Below are 22,500 nucleotides of genomic sequence, written 5' to 3'. Positions count from 1 at the left end.
TTTAAGTAATTTTAAAGTAATTTTATTTATTTTTTTAAGATTTCCTGAAGTTATAATAATGATATTACGAAACGTAGAAAATATAGAATTGAAATGAATTACAACGTTTCCAATGGTCCACCCATCACGCTGATGTGTCCTACTGGCCGTCGCCTTCCTCTGTCCATATATATACCTATTATATATATACTATATATATATATATATATATATATATATATATATATATATATATGTATATAGTAATATCCTTGTTCCCGCTTTTGAGCCTCTTGGTATTTTGCCATATATAAATCTCTCTCTCTCTCTCTCTCTCTCTCTCTCTCTCTCTCTCTCTCGTTCTCCTCTTCTTCTCTCTCTCTCTCTCTCTCCTCTCTTCTCTCTCCTCTTAAAGCTAAACCGACAAGACAATCGATTGCCCTTTAATTATATATTTTTTTCTCAAAGGGATTTTTGCGTTGATAATTGATTTTCTTTTCATTTTAAGGTTATTTATTCTCTGAACAAATGGTCGCTGAAGTTAAGATCAAAAATAAAAAAAATTACTGGACCTGAAAGCAATCAAATATTATTCTGAGGAGAGAGAGAGAGAGAAGAGAGAGAGAGAGATGAGAGATGAGAGAGAGAGAGAAATAACCCTTTCAGTCCCTTTTGGACGAAGCAGACTTTTGTGCAATTATTCCTCTCTGGAACCAAAGACAGAAGTAGACCGTTAAGGCGATCCTCATGATGCCAGCCCGGAACAGTGTCGTTCCAGATCTGAAGGTGTCCTTACATTGTGCTGGGATTCCTCTGGAGGATCCTTGTGACCGCTCTTCACGTATTATTGTCTTTGTAGTCTTTCCTCTCTGTAGATTCCCTGTCCTTACGTCATTACTAACGTCTTTCTGAAAGTTCATATAACTCATAGACCTTTGTGCGTAGAAATATCTGCGGGAAGTTTTACCTGTACTAAATAGTCATTTTGATAATGATACCCACCCGCTTAATGATATTACTTTTATATCATATTCAAAATCTGTATTTACTTGGGATGAGATGATAATGCTATGGGGTTATGGTAACGATGATAATGATGTTTTACAAAGTTATTCAGGGTTGGATTTTTGCTATTTTGAGAAGTGGAAACGGGGGGTCTGTTTTATTATTATTATTATTATTATATTATTATTATTATTATTATTATTATTATTATTATTATTATTATTATTATTATTATTATTATATTATTATATTATCTGCTCCGTACAGCGACATCATGAACCTACATTTTCCGTTTCTGGGAGTCGATCTTTGTAGTCTCAGGATTTGCTTCTTAGTCCGAAGAAGCTGATCATTTGTTTATTCAGCTTCCTGTTATATGATCTTATAAATGACCATTTGGGCCCCTAGTTCTTGGTTAAAGATGATTCCGTTACGATAATTCTTCTTCAAAGAGATAACAATACTTCCAAGATATCACAGTTTACTACATTCTTCGCTGTTTCATTCAGGAAATGATAAGCAGAAATCCAAGCGCTTTCGTCCTTACTAAGAAATTGTCATTTTTATAAGGAAATGATTAAATACAGTTGGAAAGAAGTTATCAGGTAAACAAAAGATCTTTTTGTTTACCTGATAACTTTCTTTTCAACTGTATTTCATTCGCTTGACAATGTCTTAGTAAAGACGAAATTGCTTGATTTCTGCCAACCATTTTCCTGTGGTATTCGCATCTACTGTGATTTTTTAAGCATATATATATATATATATATATATATATATATATATATATATATATATATATATATATATATATATATATATATATATATATATATATCATTCAGTCATCTTTCGTGTTCAGCCAAGTATGAAATATAATAAAACACATATCTTTAACGCTTCCGTTCTCATTCCATTGCATCCAAGTTCGTCTGTAAGACTCAAGCATCCCATGAAAGGGAATTAAAGTGTAAAAAAATAAAACAAATTGGAGGAGAATCCATGCAGTCTTTGGGGGAAGGGGATCAAGGTTGGAATTTTAACAAGAGAGCCGACGTTTTGCATTCCGGAGGAGAGGAGTAGGAGTAGGAGGAGGAAGAGGTGGAGAGGTCTTGCGATCTTTTACTCGAAAGGAGAGAGAGGAAAATTCCGTCGACTCAATTGTGATTGCATTCCCTGTTGCTTCGTTTTCTAAAAAGAAGAAAAAAAAACTCTTTATATTCTTGAAGGTGTTCAAAATCCCCTCCTTATGCAAACGAGGTACTTTCATGTCCTTAGAAATGATGCGTCTGTTGGAGAAGAAAGCCATTGAAGTTCCCTTTCATCAATACCTACAAGTATTTCCTTTTGCTTAATGAATCCATACTAGGTTGTAAGAAACAGACGTAATTTAGTTTGCTTAAAACTTTATGGGCTTCATAAGAGATATACCCTCCCATTTTATATATCTATATATATATATATATATATATATATATATATATATATATATATATAGAAATATATATATATATTATATATATATTATCATTCTATATAAAAGGGAAAAATCGATATCTGTGACGGAACTTCTGAAGACAGACTCCTGGCTCTTCATTACGCCAGAATAAAAAATTGTAGGGGAGAATCTCCACTATATTCGACTTACCGATAACAAAAGTTCTGAAGTCCAGGTTGTAGTTTAATGACTAATTTCAGTGATGACGTTGCAGTGTTTGAATATGTGCAAGTGATCAATGGAATCCTCTTTCATTTACTTTATACTGTAAGGACGACATTTGGGCGAATGTTCGCCCTTCCATTGTAAAAATCTCTATATCCATAGGTCCTCTCTTTTCTTCCAGGAACTAATATGTAGAGCATTTTACGCCCTCTCTTTTGATGTATATATGTCGGGAATCCGTTCCCTCTATGTAAAATTATTCATGTATTTTCGTCTGTGAAGAAACACATTCACAGGGGGGGCTCTGTCCCTTTTTGTTTATGTTTGTTCGTGCGTGCGTGACGGATACTACGCTTCCGTCCGCACGCTGCCTTATGCACAGCTTCATTTGCCGAATAAAGTTAGTTCGTTCGCTCTCCTCGTATTGCTCAGACCTCACAATTGGTGACCTAGGAGTAGGTGCCTCAAGCTGTTTTGGCTTTGCCATTAAGGGACTAATTACCGCCGCTCACCTTTAATGGACCCACGCCTAGTCTAGGTTCTCTGGTACTCCTAGACACCATTAGCGGACTCACAACGGCATTTCTTCACAGAAATGTTTTGATGTTCAGTCTTACGGCTTGGTCCACCATTCACGACTTCTCGTCGACCATAAGCGTGAGTCTGATAATATGATGGAGAGTTCAGCGCATTCACTAGATTCCTATGTGTCTGCCTCGACCTTGCGATCCGCGAGATGATCCTCCTTCGTGCTCGAGTCCTCCTCGATGGCCGTGACCTCGCACCGGACGACCGCGCTGTTGTAACCCCACCATGTCAAGCTGCCACCCTTCTACAGTGAAGACATCGCAACAGTTACTGCAATGGGCAGAGATACAGTTACGGATCTATGGCATCACACAGGACAGCACCAAGGCAGACCTCATCGCAGGGACCCTCACAGCACATGCCTTTAAACGCCTTGCCCTATGGATGCATAGCTAGCGAAGGGAGCTGCCCTACGAAGGCCTGAAGAGGGAGTTCATCCAGGCCTTCTCCCTCCCAGATCCCCAGCGAGCCATCCAAATTTTCGACCTTGTGGTCAACACCATGACCACCTCGGATCCCAGACTGGCCCGGCACAAGCTCCAGGACCTGGTCCTCCTGCCAGAGGTGGACCACCAAGGACAAAGGCAGGGGTTGAGCATCCTTCACCAACTGTTCCCTCACAAGCTCATGCCTGAAGTTTGAAGCCAGATCCCTAATGCTGAGACCATGCATATGGAAAGTCTGGTGCAGCGAGCTTTTGCGCTGTAAAAGCTGCAAAACTCTCCTCTCCTCCATCAGCCAACAGCCCATAGCAGGAGGACATGATTAGTGCAGCATACCAGCAATCACTGAAGCCCTTCCCAGACGTTGGGGGGTGCCACTTACACCACCAGTTCAGCAGCAAGGCACAGAAGTGCGAGCTTCCTTCCTCCTTCCGCCCTTCAAAAAATGACAGAGGCAGTGCCCAAAACAAGCCCCCATGGCAGCGGCAGTAACAAAGTCCCAACCCAAGGGCTTCTATACCCAGGACAGCATCTCCGGTATCAGGATGCTGGTTGACACTTGTGCCATGCAGTCGGTGTTCCCTTCGTCTGGAGAGGATCACAGTCACGCCCCGATGACCCGATCGCCCTCGTAGCTGCAAACGGGATGCCCACCTTCACCTATGGCACCAGGGCCCATACCATTGCGTTCCTGGGCCGGACTTACACCTGGCCCTTCGTCCTGGCCGACTTAAGGACCCCTCTCCTGGGGGCGGATTTCCTTGCCCACCACGGCCTCTTGGTGGACGTGGCCCTCCAGCACCTTCTCGATACCGAGACCTGCCTCTCCTGCTCACTTGCCAGAGGGCCAAGAGCGCCCACCATCTGCTCCATCCTTCCCCACCACAGATACACCTCCCTTCTTCAGGAGTTTCCGAACATCTTCCACCCTGAGCTTCACCAGGTGGCTGGGGCCACACCCAAGAACGGTGTCTTCCACCATATTGAGACCAAGGACCCCCCAACACATGCTAAGTTCCGCCGTCTCCCACCGAAGCTCCTCCAGGAAACCAAGACCATGTTCAAAGAAATGGAGAAGATGGGGATCTGTAAAAAGGCAGTGAGTCTGTGGTCATCCCCCCTCCACATGGTCAAGAAGGCAGACAACACATGGAGACCTGTGGTGACTACCAGCGCCTGAACCTTGTCACCATGCCCAACAGCTACCCCCTGCCAAACATGCAGGACCTCACCGGCCCCCTCCACGGTGCTAAGGTCTTCTCCAAGATCAACTTATGAAAGTTGTATTTTCAAGTCCCCGTCCATCCCAATGACATTCCAAAGACGGCAATATCCCATCATACCCTTCGAATCCTTCATATTCGCCTTCTCCACCTCTGGCCTGTGGAATGCTGGGGCCACCTTTCAACACCTCATGGACAGCATCCTCGGTGACTTACCCTTCTGCGTCTGCTATGAGGACAATATTCTTATCTTTTCCAGATTGCTGGAGGAGCACCTGAACCACGTCCAGGCCGTCCTCAAGCACCTACAGAAGAACGGACTTGTTGTCCATTTTGACAAATGCACCTTTGGTGCCAAGAAGGTGAATTTCCTCAGCCAAGAAATTACAGCAGCAGAAGTTCGTCCCATGGCATCAAAGGTGGCTGCAGTAGAGAAGTTCCCAACACCAACAACCGTCAAGGCCCTCCAAGAATTCATCGGAATGGGGAATTATTACTGAAGGTTCGTCATGGACATCGCCCGCACCATGTGCCCTTTGACTGAGGTCCTGAAGGGCAAACGTAAGAAGCTGACATGGGGAGAAGACCAGCAGCTCACTTTCGCCCAAACCAAGTCTTCCCTCAACAGGGCAACCACCCTGGCTCTCCAGGACCCCAACGCACCCTGACGCTCACCACCGATGCAGCAACATCGCATGCCGTGCTATTCTAGAACAGCTGGTTCAACAGTCCCCCCACACCGCTAGCCTTCTTCAGCAAGAAGCTCAAATCCGCCAATACTTGCTACAGCACATTCAACAGCGAGCCCCTTGCTGTCTACCAGGCTGTCCACCACTTCAAATATCTCCTGGAGGGTGTCCATTTCACCATGAGGACCAACCACTAGCCACTGGTCTACGCCTTTGTCAAGGCAGCTGACGCCTGAGCCACAAGGCAGCAATGTCATCTCGCGGTCGTCTCCAAGTTCAGGTGCTCCATCGAGTATGTCCTCGGCAGAGGAATTCCCATAGCCGACACCCTCTCGAGGATCAAGATCAACTCCCTTCACCTCGGCGTGGACTATGAAGAACCTAGCTGGTGAACAAGCCTCCGACCCCAAAGTACCAGCCTACCAGACCGCCATCATCACCCTTTGCTGTGAGGACATCCCCTTCGACCCCTCCAGGACAGTGCTCCTCTGCGATACCAGCACAGGATGCCTTCGTCCTCTGATACCCGCCTCCCCCAGGAAACAGGTGTTCAACATCATTCATGGCCTTTCACAAAAGTTACCCTGCACGACAACCAGGCTCCTGACGGAGAGGTTCGTGTAGTGGCATGGCATTGGGAAGGATGCTCGGGAGTGGGCCAGAAACTGCATCAACGTGCCAGAGTAGCAATACAAGAAGGCACACCGAGTTGGGAATAGGCTCTTTTCCCAGCCCAGGGGAAGATTCGGACTCATCCACGTTTATGTCGTCAGGCCTCTTCATCCATCCAACAGTGCTAGATAGAGCCTGACTGATCGACCGGTCTACCAGGTGCCCCGAGGCAACCCCAATGTCAGAAGCCACCACAGACGCCTGTGCTGAAGCCCTCCTGACCAGCTGGATCAGCCGCTTCAGACTGCCCGACGACATCATGACGGACCAAAGACCCACCATCACATCAGAGCTCTTCTCTTTCCTGGCATGCCTGATGGGGACCAAGCACCACACTACAATGTCCTACAACCCGGCAGCCAACAGTGTGGTGGAAAGGGTCCACCGGTCCATCAAGGCTTCCTTAACAGCACGCTGCCATGGCTCCGATTGGAAGGCACAGCTTCCCTTGGTCCTCCTCAGTCTCCGTACCGCCCCAAGAGCCAACAGCGACCCTTCCCCAGCAGAGAAGGTGTACAGGGAGACTTTGACAATGCCAGTTGAATTCTTCCCCACCAACAGGGACGATCCTCAATACTTCCCCTGACTAGGTTGCGTACATCAACAGGACAAAGCAGTTCTGCCCATGAGCCCTGGACTCCTGCAGGTTCTTCTCTGTAAGTAACAAACACTGCCTGCCCGCCCTTGACGAAGTCCTACCAAGGACCGTACCGAGCCATCCGTCAGAAGGAGCAGACATTCCTCGTGTCAATCGGCAGCCGCGAGGACTGGGTATCGATAGATCGCCTCAAGCCGCCATCATCCCCAATGAAGATGACCCCACTGAAGGCCCCCACAAAACCCCAACATTGCTGGTTCCTGACAGTACCCCTAAACGTCGTCGAGGCCGCCCAAGGAAAGCAGTTGAACCCTCCCATCCCACTACCAGGGCCGGCATCCTGCTTTCCGGCCCTCAAGAAGATGAGGACACGCAAGACGCCCTTCAACCGAGAGAATCATGAACACGAGGACTCCTTCAGCTCCCCGCAAGATTCCATTAGTCATCCAAAGATTCTAAATAATCATTGTCTTGGAGGGGGGCCAGTATCTGTAAGGACGCCTTCCATTGTAAAAATCTCTATATCCATATGTCCTCTCTTTTCTTCCAGGAGCTAAAATGTAGAGAATTTTATGCCCTTTCTTTTGATGCATATATGTCGGGAACCTGTTCCCTCTATGTAAAATTATTCATGTATTTCTGTCTTTGAAGAAACACATTCACAGTGGGGGCTCTGTCCCTTTTTATTTATGGTTGTTCATGCGTGCGTGACGGACATTGCGCTTCTGTCCGCAAGCCATCTTATGTACAGCCTCATTTGCCGAATAAAGTTAGTTCGCTCACTCTCCTCGTATTGCTCAGACCTCACAATACCAATTAAAGAGAGGGTTCAAGTCAGTAATCTCCCCAATAACGACCAATAAACAGCCTTTTCCAGTGTGGCCTCTTCACAATGTATTGATAACCGTCCTGGAAGCGTGACTGTTAACTCTTCATGGAATATTGCAATTCCGATGTGTAATTTTGATCTCGTCTTAGTCTGTTATTCCTCCAAAATTATTGACTGATTTCCTCTCATTAGTTATATACCTATATGTCTATACGAATAAAGGCAAAATTCACGAAGGGAAGTGAAACAACGGAGTAACCACTGAGAGGGCTTTCGACTACTCGTCCTTTACTAGTCCAGCCATTTTCGGTAAAAATCGTTCAAATTTGGTCAAAAGCACCAAATTTTGCACTAAGTTAGCTTGAGATGTACCTTTTGAAATGTGATAGAGACCCATTTGATATCTTTCCAATAGGGCCGCTTTTTACAAGATGGCCGCCAAAATTCAGGAAAATGCTGCTATTCAAAGGATTTTCACTGTAAAGTCACAATTTTGGAGTCAAACCAATATTTTCAAGGATGTTCTAAACATTGAAAGAAAATGTAAGCACATCAGAAAAATATTTAAGGAGAAAAGGGCCTTTTTGTTACAGAAATTGCCTTAAAATATAAAACCAGCTGTAATCATATTTGTTCTGCAATTTAACACAAAGTAAAGTATGTATTTGAATGTCAAACATAAGTACAGTGTTTTAGTAACTCAATATGAAGAGTGTTTTATTAACTTAATAAAACACTCTTGCTCATCACATGCTAGTACAGCACTGTAATGACTAATTTATATACACAGTCTAATCACACACGGTCACAATCCCCCCGCGCATTTGCACAGAGCCGTATGTGCTAGTTGTGCTTTCACATTTTTGCATCTTCCTCTGCAGCCTTTGAAACATCCACATTAAAGGAATTCCATACAGGAAACTGATGCTTGAGGCAGATCTGACCAAAAGAGTTCCCATGCATTCCCAGGCCCTTTCATCCAACCCCATTCGACAGGTAAAGGTAACACAGGATTGGGGAGAAGTGACTGGCCCCAAATATGACCCGCTTGATAAGATGCTTTTCTGACATGCTGGGAGAGAGCAGCAGAAGTTGGTGGTATGAGATCAATGGACCTGACTTTCCTGGTGAAGAGATCTTTTCTCGGTTCATCAGCTGATGTGGCAGTGCTTGTTTTGTCATAAAGCAGAACAACAAATCGCTCAAGGTTTGCTGGTCAATTCTCTCCAGTGTTGGTACATTGCCAAGGTCTGCAAACACCTCAGTTACACTTGCACATATTTGCCAAGTCTCTCAAGAAGATTTCTTCCCTTTACCAGCAAAGATGGATGTGTTGTCACACCTGCTGAAGGCATGAAACATAGGCAGAGCCTGACACTTTGGACCTAGAGAACCAGGCATGGTATGTACAGGGATATATCTGCAGTTGTCCCCAACCCTAAAGCTGATCCACAGTTCACTTGCATGAATTGGAAGATGCAATGCTATATCTAACACTACTACATCAGTGTCCACAGTTCTGATCATGATCCTCTCACAAATGTGTTGAACAGCATCTTTTACATGGAGTCGAAGCCTTGTGTCTACTTCCTCATGGGAGCATGGAGATATTTGATCAATACTGTCCCTCTCGGTGGTGTAAAGGACCAATTCTCCTTTTGTGAACATAATTTGCTTGCCCTCTGGACAGCTGATAGTAGCACATTGATCTGCTAGAAAACTGAAGAGCTCAGCTTTGTTTGCATCACAACGCAAGAAAGCCTTCTAGTTGCCAGGAACAGGAGTGTTAGCCTTTACTTTTCTGGCGTCCCCCTCTCCTCTGAGACTCCTAGCAGTAGCCTTCAGACTGTCTTGGAAGTACTGATCAAAGATAATATCAACTCTTCTTGCTGTGGTGCAAATACTTGGTTAGCTTACCCTTGAAATGTTCTTACTGCACCTGGTTTAAGCATATTAACAATGGAAGCCCCATCTAGAAGAACTGCATCAGTATTAGGCTTGTCTTTGATTGTGGTATATGCTGTGTAAGGAATGGGAGAAGATCAGCTTTGGTCCCATGTCGAAGTTTCCCATTTGTGACAATGGCTTCATTATCAAAGTCTTGAACCATAACTTTTTTGAGAACCGCTCCAAGATCTTTGTCAATGGCAAGAATGATATTTCTGCCATCTTTGAAAGTCTGCATGTCTGGAAAATGAGACAGGATGCGATTCTTCAAATGTGTAGAGTTTACACGTTCCTCTATTTGACACCTAGTTGCTCAAGCCAGGCACTGTACAACTTGCAGAGACCTGCAAGTTTAAAGGTTGATAATATGCCATTTTGGATCCTGCTCTTCAATATATGAAATTAGTTCAGCAAGTGCAATGCCTTCTAATTGAGGAAATCTTGATTCTACATCAGTACTACCTTCCATCAGTTTTACAGTTTTCTTGTACAAAGCGGCCAGGCACTTTGCATGATATGCAACTTCCTGAGAAATCAGTTCTCCAGCACTCAACTTTACCAACAACACTGTATCCTGGATTTGCATAGCACATTCTCTAATTCGTATGTCTGTTTCAAAAGTTGACACATTATGAAGTGGGCCTACATTTGTAGATTCAGGGCATAGAAAACATGTATTCTGAGATTGTTTAGTAGCTCCACCACAACTTTTCCGTGTTATCTTATTGTCACCAGTGTCATTATTCTCTGGATCTGGAGCTTTTCTTTTCTCTTCTCTTTGGATATTCTTGTTGTTGAAAAGGTTGTTGCAATTTTTATGCCAACCAGCACCATTTTCTTCCATCAGGTTTAGCACTGTGATTGTTTCTCCCAGCAGAAGTGGATGATATCCACAGGCAATGAGTTGAGTTCACGTAACCTCTGAATATTCTGTGATAAGGTGAGGTAACCAGCACCTGAATCATGTGTTTGCCATAGAGTGCACCTGTCCCAGTAAAACTGTGGTTTTGCCATTGTTAGAATTTGTACCTCACAAAGCTCTATTTACTACTATTAGCATGCACGTAGAGTTTAAGCCATCACCAATAAAGCAAGCTAATAAGCTCTATGGTCTCTACACAGTTCTGTACAAAGGCATAGTAATGAACATTGCTGTCTCTTCAAGCAGTAGAACAGCAACCTGTAGAAAAGAAAAAAAAACATTACCCTAAATCTATGCATGAATGAGTAACAGTTAGTAAGAACACATTTTAAGAAATATTCATATGCTACCTGTTCCCAAAAGCAAAATTGAATTTTAATTTATCAAAATATCAGCCATGTGCTCAGTAACATATAGCTCCCTTGGAATGACAACAAATATAAACAAATCACCTGGTGAGTAAAGAGTGAACTAAAACAGTAGGGCAGTTAATGAAACACTGCATATATTACGACAACATAATTATAGATGTTATTGTGGTTGATGATTTCATTTATAAAAGACTAATGTAGTATCAGTTTACACTGATTGAGCAGATTATATATGGAGCTTTAGAACCATTTGAGACACTAAGATAACAACAACATTTTGAGAAATTTTTCAATATGTTTGCCTTATTTCAGAATTTAAATGGGCATTTGTTGGTTAAATATTGTTCTGCTGTGCTTACTTTTATTCTCATTGTTTAGAACATCCTTGAAAATATAGGTTTAGACTCCAAAATTGTGAATATACATTGAAAAACCTTCGAATACCAGCATTTTCCCGAATGTTGGTGGCCATCTTGAAAAGTGGCCATATTGGAAAAATATCAAATGGGTCTCTATCACATTTGAAAAAGTACACCTCAAGCTAACTATGTGCAAAATTTGGTGCTTTTAACCAAATTTGAACGATTCCTCCATAGTTTTACCGAAAACGGCTGGACTATACTAAGCTTAGCAAAGGACGAGAAGTCGTAAGGCTTCTCAGCGACTACTCCATTGTTTCACTTCCCTTCGTGGATTTTGCTTTTACAAATATGTGTTCATCACGTTCCAAATTATCATGCTTCAGTTGCATATAGTATCTATATATATATATATATATATATATATATATATATATAGATATATATATATATATATATATATATATACATATATAGATAGATAGATAGATAGATAGATAGATAGATCTTGTGTTCAAGGACGAGGTCCCTCCTTCTGACAACGACCTCCATTCGGGTACCTCTTCCAATCATTACTCTCAAGAAACCAGTGATTATCGGACTGCTCTGCTAAATGACTTTGTTTCGTCCCGCTACTAAGCTTGCTGATCACGTTTATTCAAACTTGTCTTTCATAGATTTTTCCTTTATCTCTTTTTGTTTCGCTATTTTGTCCCTAGGTACACAAGGACACTGCCTTCCCTTTCTTTGGTCGCGATATTTATAAGAAAAGATTTTATGTCTGCCTTGTCCTCTCTTAAAAAGTTAGTGTTAAGGAGACAATTTATGCCCGTCTCTGAAATTTTTTTTTTATTTGACTCCGATATATACAGGTAAGAAATACATGTATAATGCTGTATGAAACTCTCAACCACGGCCCATGAAACTTTCAGCCACGGCCCGATGGTGGCCTGTATTGTTGGCACCATACTTGATCATGGTTAACTTTAACCTTAAATGAAATAAAACTACTGAGGCTAGACTGCTCCAATTTGGTATGTTTGATGATTGAAGGGTGGATGATCCACATGCCATTTTGCAGCCCTCTAGCCTCAGTACATTGTAAGATATGAGGGCGGACAGAAAAAGTGCGGACGCTCCGACAAATATCCATCTCGGTAGTTTTCTTTTACAGAAAACTGAATTGGAAAAAACAACGAATAAGAATAAGGTTTCTTGAGATTGGGACAGAGGAGGCTCGAGAACGAAACTGAATCGCGTAAAATCGAGGATTTGTCCAAGTGTCCAGGAAAGTTGAGGCTTATCTCCCACGGGAGGAATGTCTAAGTTTGTGTGAGAAATCATCGTATTGCAAAGAAGGTCTGACTCACTCCAGCGCGGGAACTGGAGAGTTTCCCCTTGCTATAGCTCCCAGGCTGCCATCAGTTAGAAAACGAAGCATGTTAAGTGTTCTATCGTTTGTTTCACGCCCCCAATTATAAAAAAATAAAAAAAAAGATAAAATTAAGCTAAGTATTGATATCGTGAGTAGCTGCTAAAAATCCTTCCTCTTCTTTTTTGTTAATCTTTGTCTTCTCTAATTTCCCAGTGAACACCTTCTTCGGGAGCTTAAATTTCAAGTCAGCGATTCCTATGGAATTGCTTCCATTGAATAGAGTTCATGTTTTGGTTCTGTGACTGAATCAATTTAAAGAAAGATCAGGGAGATAGGAAAATAAAAGGATAATAGAGTTAGGAAAAAGAAGAAGAAGAAGAGAGAAATACAAGAAAAATACAAGAACGAAGACTAGAGACTCTTTACTAAGAGTCACAGAGCCTCGCTTAAGGCTCCAGCGAAAAGGTTATAGAGAGAGCTACTTAAGAAACAGACATTGGCTGAATTTCTCTTTATCTAAAGCTTAAAATCTTCTGTTTGCATGAAAACTTGGATTCAAGATATGTTACTTACATTGGAACCTTTGTGTTTTCTCAGGTTAGACTGTAGGGGATCCCTGGTTGGAACATCTTCAGAGGGATTCGTCAGAACTACTTACACTTCCGGTAAGTGCAAGTGATGGATGTTCTTTTTTTTTATCATATTATGTGTGTTGGATAGGCATTGAGAGTACTGCACTATTTGTATAGATTAGATTATAGATTATACTATATATATATATATATATTATATATATAATATATATATATATATATATATATATATATATATATATATATATATATATAACATTATATATATATATACCTATATCATATTATCTATATATATATATATATATAATATATATATATATATATATATATATATATATATATATATATGTATATATATATATATATATATATATATATATATATATATTATATATATATATATATATATATATATATATATACACACACACACACACACACACACAAATTGGAAGTTTTATACACAGTTGGTTCATTTACATCGAATTATGTAAGTGATCGCTGACTTGTCCCGAGCGCGCTCGTTTGTGTGTCTGTGTGTGTGTGTGTGTGTAACACTTTCTCCGTATTAAGATCAATCTAATTGTACCTACGACCCACTTTTTGTCTTTTTTTTTTTTTTAGGAAACAAATGACCTCAACGACAAACTCCTTTCTTGTAACGAAGGTAAATTTCGCGTAACCATAAAAAAAAAAAAAAAAAAAGAAAAAAAAAAAAAAAATGTAAAGAAAAAAATGCCCGAAAGAGCGAACTGTTAACTTTCACTATAAAGTAATTTTATTGAACGAAAATAATTACGTGCTCATACAAAGTTCGTGAATTGCCACTCGGAGCATTTGCATGTTGGTCCTCATTATTAAGTTATTGTGAAGTTGTATCAAAAGAAGAAATACTTTAACGGTTCCCACTTCGTGAAGTGAGGAAGCAGATGGAAATATGGTATATTTACTCAGAGGGAACGTCGTATTGTTCATACCACCGCCTGAGTGCATTATCCCTTCCAGTATAAATCGCTTCCAGTGAGGCTTCCAGTATAAAATGCTTCCAGCATAAAAAAACGTTTCCAGCAAAAAGGCTTCCAGTATAAAATTCTTCTAGCATAAAAGGCTTCCAGTATAAAACGCTTCCAGCGTAAAAACGCTTATAGCATAAAAGGCGGTTCCAATATAACATTCTTCTAGCGTACAAGGCTTCCAGCCTAAAATTTCCGGCCTAAAATTCTTACAGTATAAAACGCTTCCAGTATAAAACGCTTCTAGCATAAAAGGCTTTAAGTATAAAATGCTTCCAGTATAAAATGTTTCCAGCATAAAGGCTTCCAGTATAAAATGCTTCCAGCATAAAAACACTTCCAGCAAAAAAAGGCTTCCAGTAAAATAAAATTCTTTCTAGCAAAAATAAAAGGCTTCCAGCATAAAACGCTTCCAGCATAAAAGGCCTTCAGTATATAAATTCTTCTAGCATAAAAGGCTTCCAGCATAAAAACAAACGCTTCCAGCACAAAATTGGGGCTTCCAGTATAAAAACTCTTCCAGCATAAAAACGCTTCCAGTATGAAGCGCTTGAGTTATGCAATCCTAGACAAAGTTCGATAAAAACGGGCAACTCGCCCCATTCAGAACGAAAAAGGGGAGACAAAATTTTGCTATTAGATCGGAATTGTATTGAAAAAGTTGCGAAGTCTTTTAACAAAGTCCGTCTCAGTAGATGGGGTCGTATTATAAAACCCTCTTTTTCGAGGGAATAACTTCCTTTTGTATGTCGTTGTGCGGGAGAATCGTTCTTATTCGAAAATGAAAATCTTTTGTTGCAGAATCAATTCTCTCTCTCTCTCTCTCTCTCTCTCTCTCTCTGGCATGGCAGGAAGCAAGTTTTCGATTTGCGATATCTCTTACGTCTTTTCAACAATGCAACACACGAGAGTAATTCTTATAATGATATAAAAACAAAAGTGAAGGAATAAAGTTAGGCACTTTTCATTGCTTATATTTCATATCTCGACCTTAAAATGCAATATAAGAATTCATGGTTATATTATCTCTCTCTCTCTCTTCTCTCTCTCTCTCTTCTCCTCTCTCTCTCTCTCTCTCTCGTAATGCCTCTAAAACAACAGTTTTTTCCAACTGCGTTTGACATTTATTCCGACTTCATGCAGTAAAATAAAGTATTCGTTTGGTCAAATAAAACAAAAAGAATTTATATGTATTCTCGATATGTTACCTGCAAACATAAGCATAAAAAAAACCAATGGGAATTATTAAACACCTCGAGGGGGACAAAATACCATTTAAAAACTTGGGATTTTACTTGTAACATAAGAAAAAATAGAGAATGATTTGCAACGTTATAAGTGGGAGTAATATCAGTCACAAGGAATACTTATCAATGCATTTACACAATATAAAACGATGAATTCTTTGATTAAAAAAAGACCCAGAGACGACTGACTATTGATGATAACTATTCGTATTTGAGTGTCAGTGAGGTTTCAGAAACTATTTAGTTTGCAATTTCACACTCCATGCCAAATTAATGTTTTGTAATGAATGAATGTGAACAATTGTTATACATTCACAGACTACAATGAATGGGACATTCATTTCGTACTGTTGTTCTCTTTATCATTTACTGCTGCAGTCAGTAGAGCAGATTCTTACTTCCGTTGAAAACACGTTTGCAGAAATAGTGCCTAAAGAGAGCAGCGCTGGAAGTAAATCTAATGACTAAACTCCTTTCGTTTGCAAATAATAATAAGCAAAGTCGATATCCGTAGGGAGTTATAAACGAAGTATTGTGGTGGCAATAGTGGCATGAGAAAGAAACTTAGAAAAAAAGAAAAGTAAAAAGAAAACAAAACCTCATGGCACCTGCTGCAATGGCAATACCTCTGGCAGAAATACCGAACTCTTCCATAAAGGTTTTACTTTTTCATCGGAGGAAATCCTATCCGAGGACTTTTCCTCCCTTTTCCTTTGCAGGCTGGCACAGAAATAAAAGACCTTTGTAACCATTCACTTTCCCTTACATTCTCTCATTGCCTCCTTATCGCCTTTCTCTTTGCACTTCGCTGTGAATACTGAGGATTTTCGGAGTTCGTGAATAGCTTGCAAGTGTCGACCCTAAAGTGGCTTTGACTGTTTTTGATTCTTTTGGGTTTTTCCAGGGGTTCCTTCGAGCCTTTATTTATGAGGACTTTCAGCATTTTTTAGGGACTGAATTCCTATCTCGGAACCTCTTACATCTTGTGTCTTATTGCTGGGTAATATTTTTAACGAAAATGATTTTGAACAGCACTGAAAATGTCATTCTCTGGTATTCACTTAAAATGTAATTCACTTCCATAGTAGTACAATACAATTAGGGTTTAACCTCAAAATTTGGAATGACAAACTGAAACTGTGTATCTTCATCCAAAAAGTCCCAAAAAATCCAGAGACGGGTTTTTGAGTTAAGGCCACAAAATGGCGGCCATTTTGGAATTTTCCAATTTTTCTCATTTATTGCTCCTAAACGGTAAAATATTGAATTTATAAATGAAATACACCTCAGGTTTTTATTATATGATACTTGTAGAAGCTATTTACATAAATTTCTTGAGTACTAACAGCATCAGTGTGAAATTATGTGCCTTTATTTTAAAAAATTTCCGTTACTAGCAGTTGGCAGGAATATTCCCGTTCCTGCTATTGGAAAAATAATTGGTATATCAAAATTATTATCTAAACAAATCATCTGCAGAATTTTCTTGTCTTTTAAATGACACCCAAAAGGACATTTCTATGACATGCCTCTGCCATAGTATCTTTGAATATGTATATATACTTACATCTGCAGGCGTACTTTTTTCTGCGTATGTGACAAATCAGTATAATATATAATACATACATACTATAAAATGTTTTGTACTGTATGATCATTAATGTTTCTTTTTTTTTCAGATAGAGTGAAACACAGCGAATTCAGTTATTGAAAAGGCACAGAGATGGAAGACAAATCGAAATTTTGCATATTGTGCGAGCCCACTGGCAATAACTGTTTTGGTGAAACTGTGCACGTCATTAGAGGTTTGGATAAAATAATTGAGAGTAGTACTTCAATAGAGGACCTTGTAAAAGAATTACTGAAAAACAAGAGCTCCGTTGTTTTCCATGTGAAATGTAGAAAAGACTACACACGTCGCTTGGAGTCCGCACCTAGAAAAGTTCACACGACCCATGAAATCAGGCAAGAGTTCGATTTTAAATGCGAGAAGAAAATTGCTGCGGATGTGAGAAAATTTAGGAAGACAACTTCTTATGATTTTAGTGTCGTGGAAACACTAGAATTTGTTAACAACATTCGCATAAGTGCTGAAAAACGAAATGATAACTGAAGGAGAGAGGTTCTTCTCCGAGTGTCCAATGTCATTGACCTTGTCGCAGCTGACGGACGGTACCATCGTACATGCTACAAATACTTCTTGAGGCCAGGCAGGGCAAAGCCAGGAAGAGCTACACTACAGGGACGAAAAATAATAAGGAAAAGTCAATAGCATTTATCAAACTGTGCGAGTATTTGGAAGAAAATGATGAATGCCAGTATTCTATTGATGAATTAACGTCAATTATGAGTACCTATGAAAACGCTGGTATTAATTACGGTAATCAATACTTGAAGAAGAAACTCAAGAACCATTATGGAAATCAAATAACAATAGTTGATAAGATAGGTAAGAGTGGAGTGGTGTGTTTCACTGAATGTATGAAAGATATTTTAACGGATGAATGGTATGATGCACGAAAAAGTGATCCTGCGGAAGATGCTAGAAGACTGATAGAAACTGCTGCTCTGATCATTCGAAATGAAATTCGTTCAAAAGCTTACAATTGTGAGGTATTCCCTTCAGCAGAGCAAATCATTTCTGGAAATTGTGAGCTTGTTCCAGATTATCTTCGTATGTTAATTGATGGAATCTTGAAACCGAAAAAAAATGATAATCAAATACAAAGAAAATCAATCAGTATACAGCATGATATCATTGCTGCTGTTCGTCCTAGATCATTTGTCTCGCCCATACAAACTGGTCTGGGTGTTCATCTACACAGAAAGTATGGATCAAGAGTACTGATTGACATCGTTTCTAACCTAGGATTCTGTGCCCCATATAGAGAAGTATTGCTGTATGAAGCATCAGCTACAATGAACCCATCAACTGCAGTAGATCCACGGTCATATATCCAATGTGTATATGATAATGCCGACTATAATGTTGCAACTTTAGATGGTCATAATACATTCCACTCAATGGGAGGAATCAAGTGTGTGACACCGGCAGATCAAGTTCATGAAAACACACCCATTCCCAGGGCTGAGAGAATTGACAGTGAGGCATTAGCAACTCAGGGACTTAGCAAATTAATTGTGTACCATATGCCTATGGCAAATGTCTATTCACTTTTGACTGCTGAAGATATAGAAACACTTGTTCAAGAACCTGCAAGTGTCAAACTAGCCCAACAACTTGACACAATGTGGATATGTAGCACATGGCTTCAAGGTCTCCCATGCCCGAATTGGAGTGGATTTATGAGCAAGATATACAGTAAAAGCTCATCTTACAAGACATCAGCTGTACTACCTGTACCATTTGTTAATCTTGATCCTACCAACCCTTCTACGATTTACACTTGCCTCCTGAATGCTGCAGAAGAAGGTCTAAAGAGTGGACAGTCTACAGTCATGGTAACCTTTGACCAACCACTTTACTCTAAAGCTTGTGATATGGTTCTTTAGCGTTGCTATGGTCGCAGTATTGGGCCCTTCTTTCCCATGTCCCACTGTAACGCCTTGGAGGGTTTCAGTTGCTTCTTATGTCATTTTCAGCTATAGGGACCATCATGGCTGGAAGTGGCCTTGAAGAACTGTGGGAGACAGTGTATGCAAAGAACAGTGTTGTTCATATGATGACTGGACGTCCTTATGCTAGGAGTTTTCGAGCTCATTTCCTAACTCAACTTGCATTAGCAGTACTATTGTTGGAGTCATCTTCGGTTAATGAAACCCTTAAGAAAGACTTACAAACCTGCTGCATGTCTTTGTTTGACAACATTGAAAACACTGGAGGTAACAGCAAATTTCAAGTACTGTAAAGTCCATCAAGAATCAACTTGAAATGAAGTTTACAGATGTTGAATCGTGGAAGAACCGAAAAGCTATGGGTACAGTATTTTAGGTGTATTACAATTGTGAAACTCTTTATAAGGGCAGAGCGTTGTGGTGATTGGAATCTTCACCTCTACAGTGTACAACTCATGCTACCTTACTTGCATGCAGCAGGACACCTGAATTATGCAAAGTCTGCTCAAGTCTATCTACAGCAAATGCATAAAATCGAAAAAGTCATGAAATCAGAGGAGTTTGAAAAGTTTGCAACAGAGGGATATTTCACAATTAGAAGATCTGACAAGTTCTGGTCAGGGTATCTGGACCGATATGACAATTGAGCAAGTCCTCATGCTTTCCATCAAAACATCTGGAGGTCTCACCCGAGGACGTGGAATAACACCATCAGTTATCGCTAAATGGGTTAAGTCAATGCCCGCAACAGCCAGTATCATTAATGCTGTTGAGTCTGTTAGTGGAGTTACTGCTACCACTTCAGAACAGCATATTGACCTTCGTGAATCTCGGCAGACTCGTGATCTTACTGACATGAATCCTTACCTTAAAAAAATTGGCAGGCTGTAACACAATCCCTACAACCGACCAACATCTATCCTAATCTCCATATCAAGTGGTATTGTTGCCATGAAAAAGTGAATTGTGATGAAGCCGATACTGTTGGAAGAAACATCAATGAAAACAAATGGAAGGAAAAGCATTCAGAGATATTCACCTACAGCGAAGAAACATCAGGTTGTTGTTCATCTGTAATAAAAATCAATTATGATTAATGATACAGATTACTGTCAATGCAAACCAGTTATTCCATCGAATAATATGCGTTGCTAGAAGTGATTCTGACCTTGCATCATATCTGGGGTATTAACTTGCACCTCAACCACCTTCCCTCTTTGGTGATTTTTCTATGAGAAAAGCAAAAAAAATCTGCTCTTGTACCAGTCACTTTAGGCATTGGCACCCTGTGAAAATGTTCCTCCAGCTGGAGCAATGTATATTTTAGATGGTGGGTACCTTCTACATCATGTTGTGTGGCAACGTCCTGCTACATTCAGTCAGATATGTTCTCAGTATACATCGTTCATTAAACAGAAGTACAGGAACGCTCACACAGTATTTGATGGCTATGGCACTCACATACAAAAAGATGAAGAACACTTTCGTGAGGAAGGACACAATCATCTAGAGTTATAGCTGTAGAAGCCCACATACAAGTCCATGGTGTTCTCAGCAGGCGTTTCTTAGGAAGTATTAAAAACAAGATAGAATTGATCAAACTCCTATCTACCCATCTGGAAGCTGCTGGCTGTAATGTCCATCAGGCAGAGGCAGATGCTGACAGATTGATAGTAACAACAGCAACTCATTTATGAGATTCAGGACAGGAATCAGTTATTGTGGGGAGGACACTGATCTTCTTGTCCTCTTAATTGCACTGCCAAACCTCAGACTGATATCAAAATGATGATCCCAGCAAACAAAGCACATCCTGATAAAATATCAGCAGTGAAAGAATCAGAGCAAAATGGGAGACATGACTGGACAGCTTGCTCTTCCTGCATGCAATAACAGGTTGCGATACAACCTCTGCTCTGTATCGGAAGGGTAAAAGGGTTCCTTATAAAAGATTACAGGAGGATCCTGTACTAAGTCACAAGATGCGAATTTTTAATGACCCCCAGGCCTCTGCAGATGATATAGCTGCTGCTGGAGAAAGCATTTTTCTTCTGGTCCTGTATTGGGGAGGAAAAGCCAGAAGTAGTCTTGATAAACAAAGGTACTTAATTACTTAAGGACGATAGCTAAACAGCCTTTGTACATGCCAAATTGATCTAGCTACACTTCCTCCAACATCAGCACAGCACGCCAACATTCTTATCGTACCTCCATCAAGTACTACAGTGGCAAGGATTACTTTAGACCCCCACTGACTGGGGTTGGAAGTTAGAAAATGACCGACTAAGACCAGTAACATCGCTTAAAGAGCCCGTACCACATTCCCTACTTCATGTTATAACTTGTAATTGTAGAAAAGGTTGTGAACTGAACTGCGAGTGCAGGAGAAGTGGACTCCCTTGTACACATATGTGTGGGTATTGTGCTGGGCATGGGTGCAATAATCAATGTTTCATTTGATGAAGATAAAGAAGGAGATATAGATGGATTTGTAGAAGAACAGAGCGAAACTGAAATGAAGACTATTCTCAACCCTTACAGAAAAAGAAAAGGAAAATAATTTACGAGAAATAATAAAGAATGATTAATATTTTTGTTTTTAGCGTAATTAATGCATAATCCCTTGTGCGTAAAAACAAAATGGAGTTTCATCAAGATGAAGTTTATTTTTTTTGTCTGTACAGCTGTATAGTTCAAAACTAATTTTGATAATTTTTTCCACATTGTATTGTGTTGCAAGTAGTTACCGGTTATATGCTCAGTTCACTACATAATTTTTATGGTAATTGTGGTTATGTAACCTAGAATTTATCCTCAACTAATTATAATATCATAAGCATGTGATCTATGAATGTCTTCAACAGCAAAATGTTGACGATAGTATGGTAGGAACTAGGTAATTGCTAATGGCACCAATTGAAGTACTTGTATTCAAACGAAGATGCCCCCGCAATGGTGCGTCCTAGAAGTGTCATTTTGGTGTCATTTGAAAGACAAGAAGATTCTGCAGATTGTTTATTTAGGTAAAAATTTTGATATACCAATTATTTTTCCATTAGCAGCAATAGGAATATTCCTGTCAACTACGAGCAACAGAATTTCTTTTTAAATAAAGGCCCATAATTTCCCACTGATGTATTTAGCACTGATGAAATTTATTCAAATAGCTTCTAAAACTACCATATAATACAAAATAATGTATATTTCATCTACCAATTTTATTTTAACCCTTTAGGAGCAATAAATGAAAAAAAACTGAAATTCCAAAATGGCAGCCATTTTGTGGCCATAACTCGAAAACCCGTCACTGGATCTTTTGGGACTTTTTGGATGAAGATAACACAAATCATTTCTACATATTCCCAAAGGTTCAGTTTGTCATTCTAAATTTTGAGGTGTGAGCTT

The 22,500-nt window shown here is 40.1% G+C and overlaps 2 protein-coding genes across 2 annotated transcripts; both read left to right on the top strand.

Moving 5' to 3' along the window:
• The first annotated feature begins 4,324 nt into the window (after positions 1 to 4,324).
• Positions 4,325 to 4,858, top strand: LOC135226300 (uncharacterized). Its single transcript, XM_064265741.1, has one exon. It carries the CDS (start codon positions 4,325 to 4,327, stop codon positions 4,856 to 4,858), a length of 534 nt encoding a protein of 177 aa, XP_064121811.1.
• A 1,663-nt stretch (positions 4,859 to 6,521) lies between these two features.
• Positions 6,522 to 7,263, top strand: LOC135226299 (uncharacterized). The gene is made up of 2 exons (XM_064265740.1): positions 6,522 to 6,775; positions 6,909 to 7,263. Exons 1-2 carry the CDS (start codon positions 6,522 to 6,524, stop codon positions 7,261 to 7,263), a joined length of 609 nt encoding a protein of 202 aa, XP_064121810.1.
• The last annotated feature ends 15,237 nt before the right edge of the window (positions 7,264 to 22,500 follow it).

This window comes from Macrobrachium nipponense, chromosome 14 (genome assembly GCF_015104395.2).
Source record: "Macrobrachium nipponense isolate FS-2020 chromosome 14, ASM1510439v2, whole genome shotgun sequence".
NCBI lineage: Eukaryota > Metazoa > Arthropoda > Malacostraca > Decapoda > Palaemonidae > Macrobrachium > Macrobrachium nipponense.
Note: the sequence above shows the minus strand (reverse complement) of the source record. Positions and strands in the feature narration are given on the sequence as shown.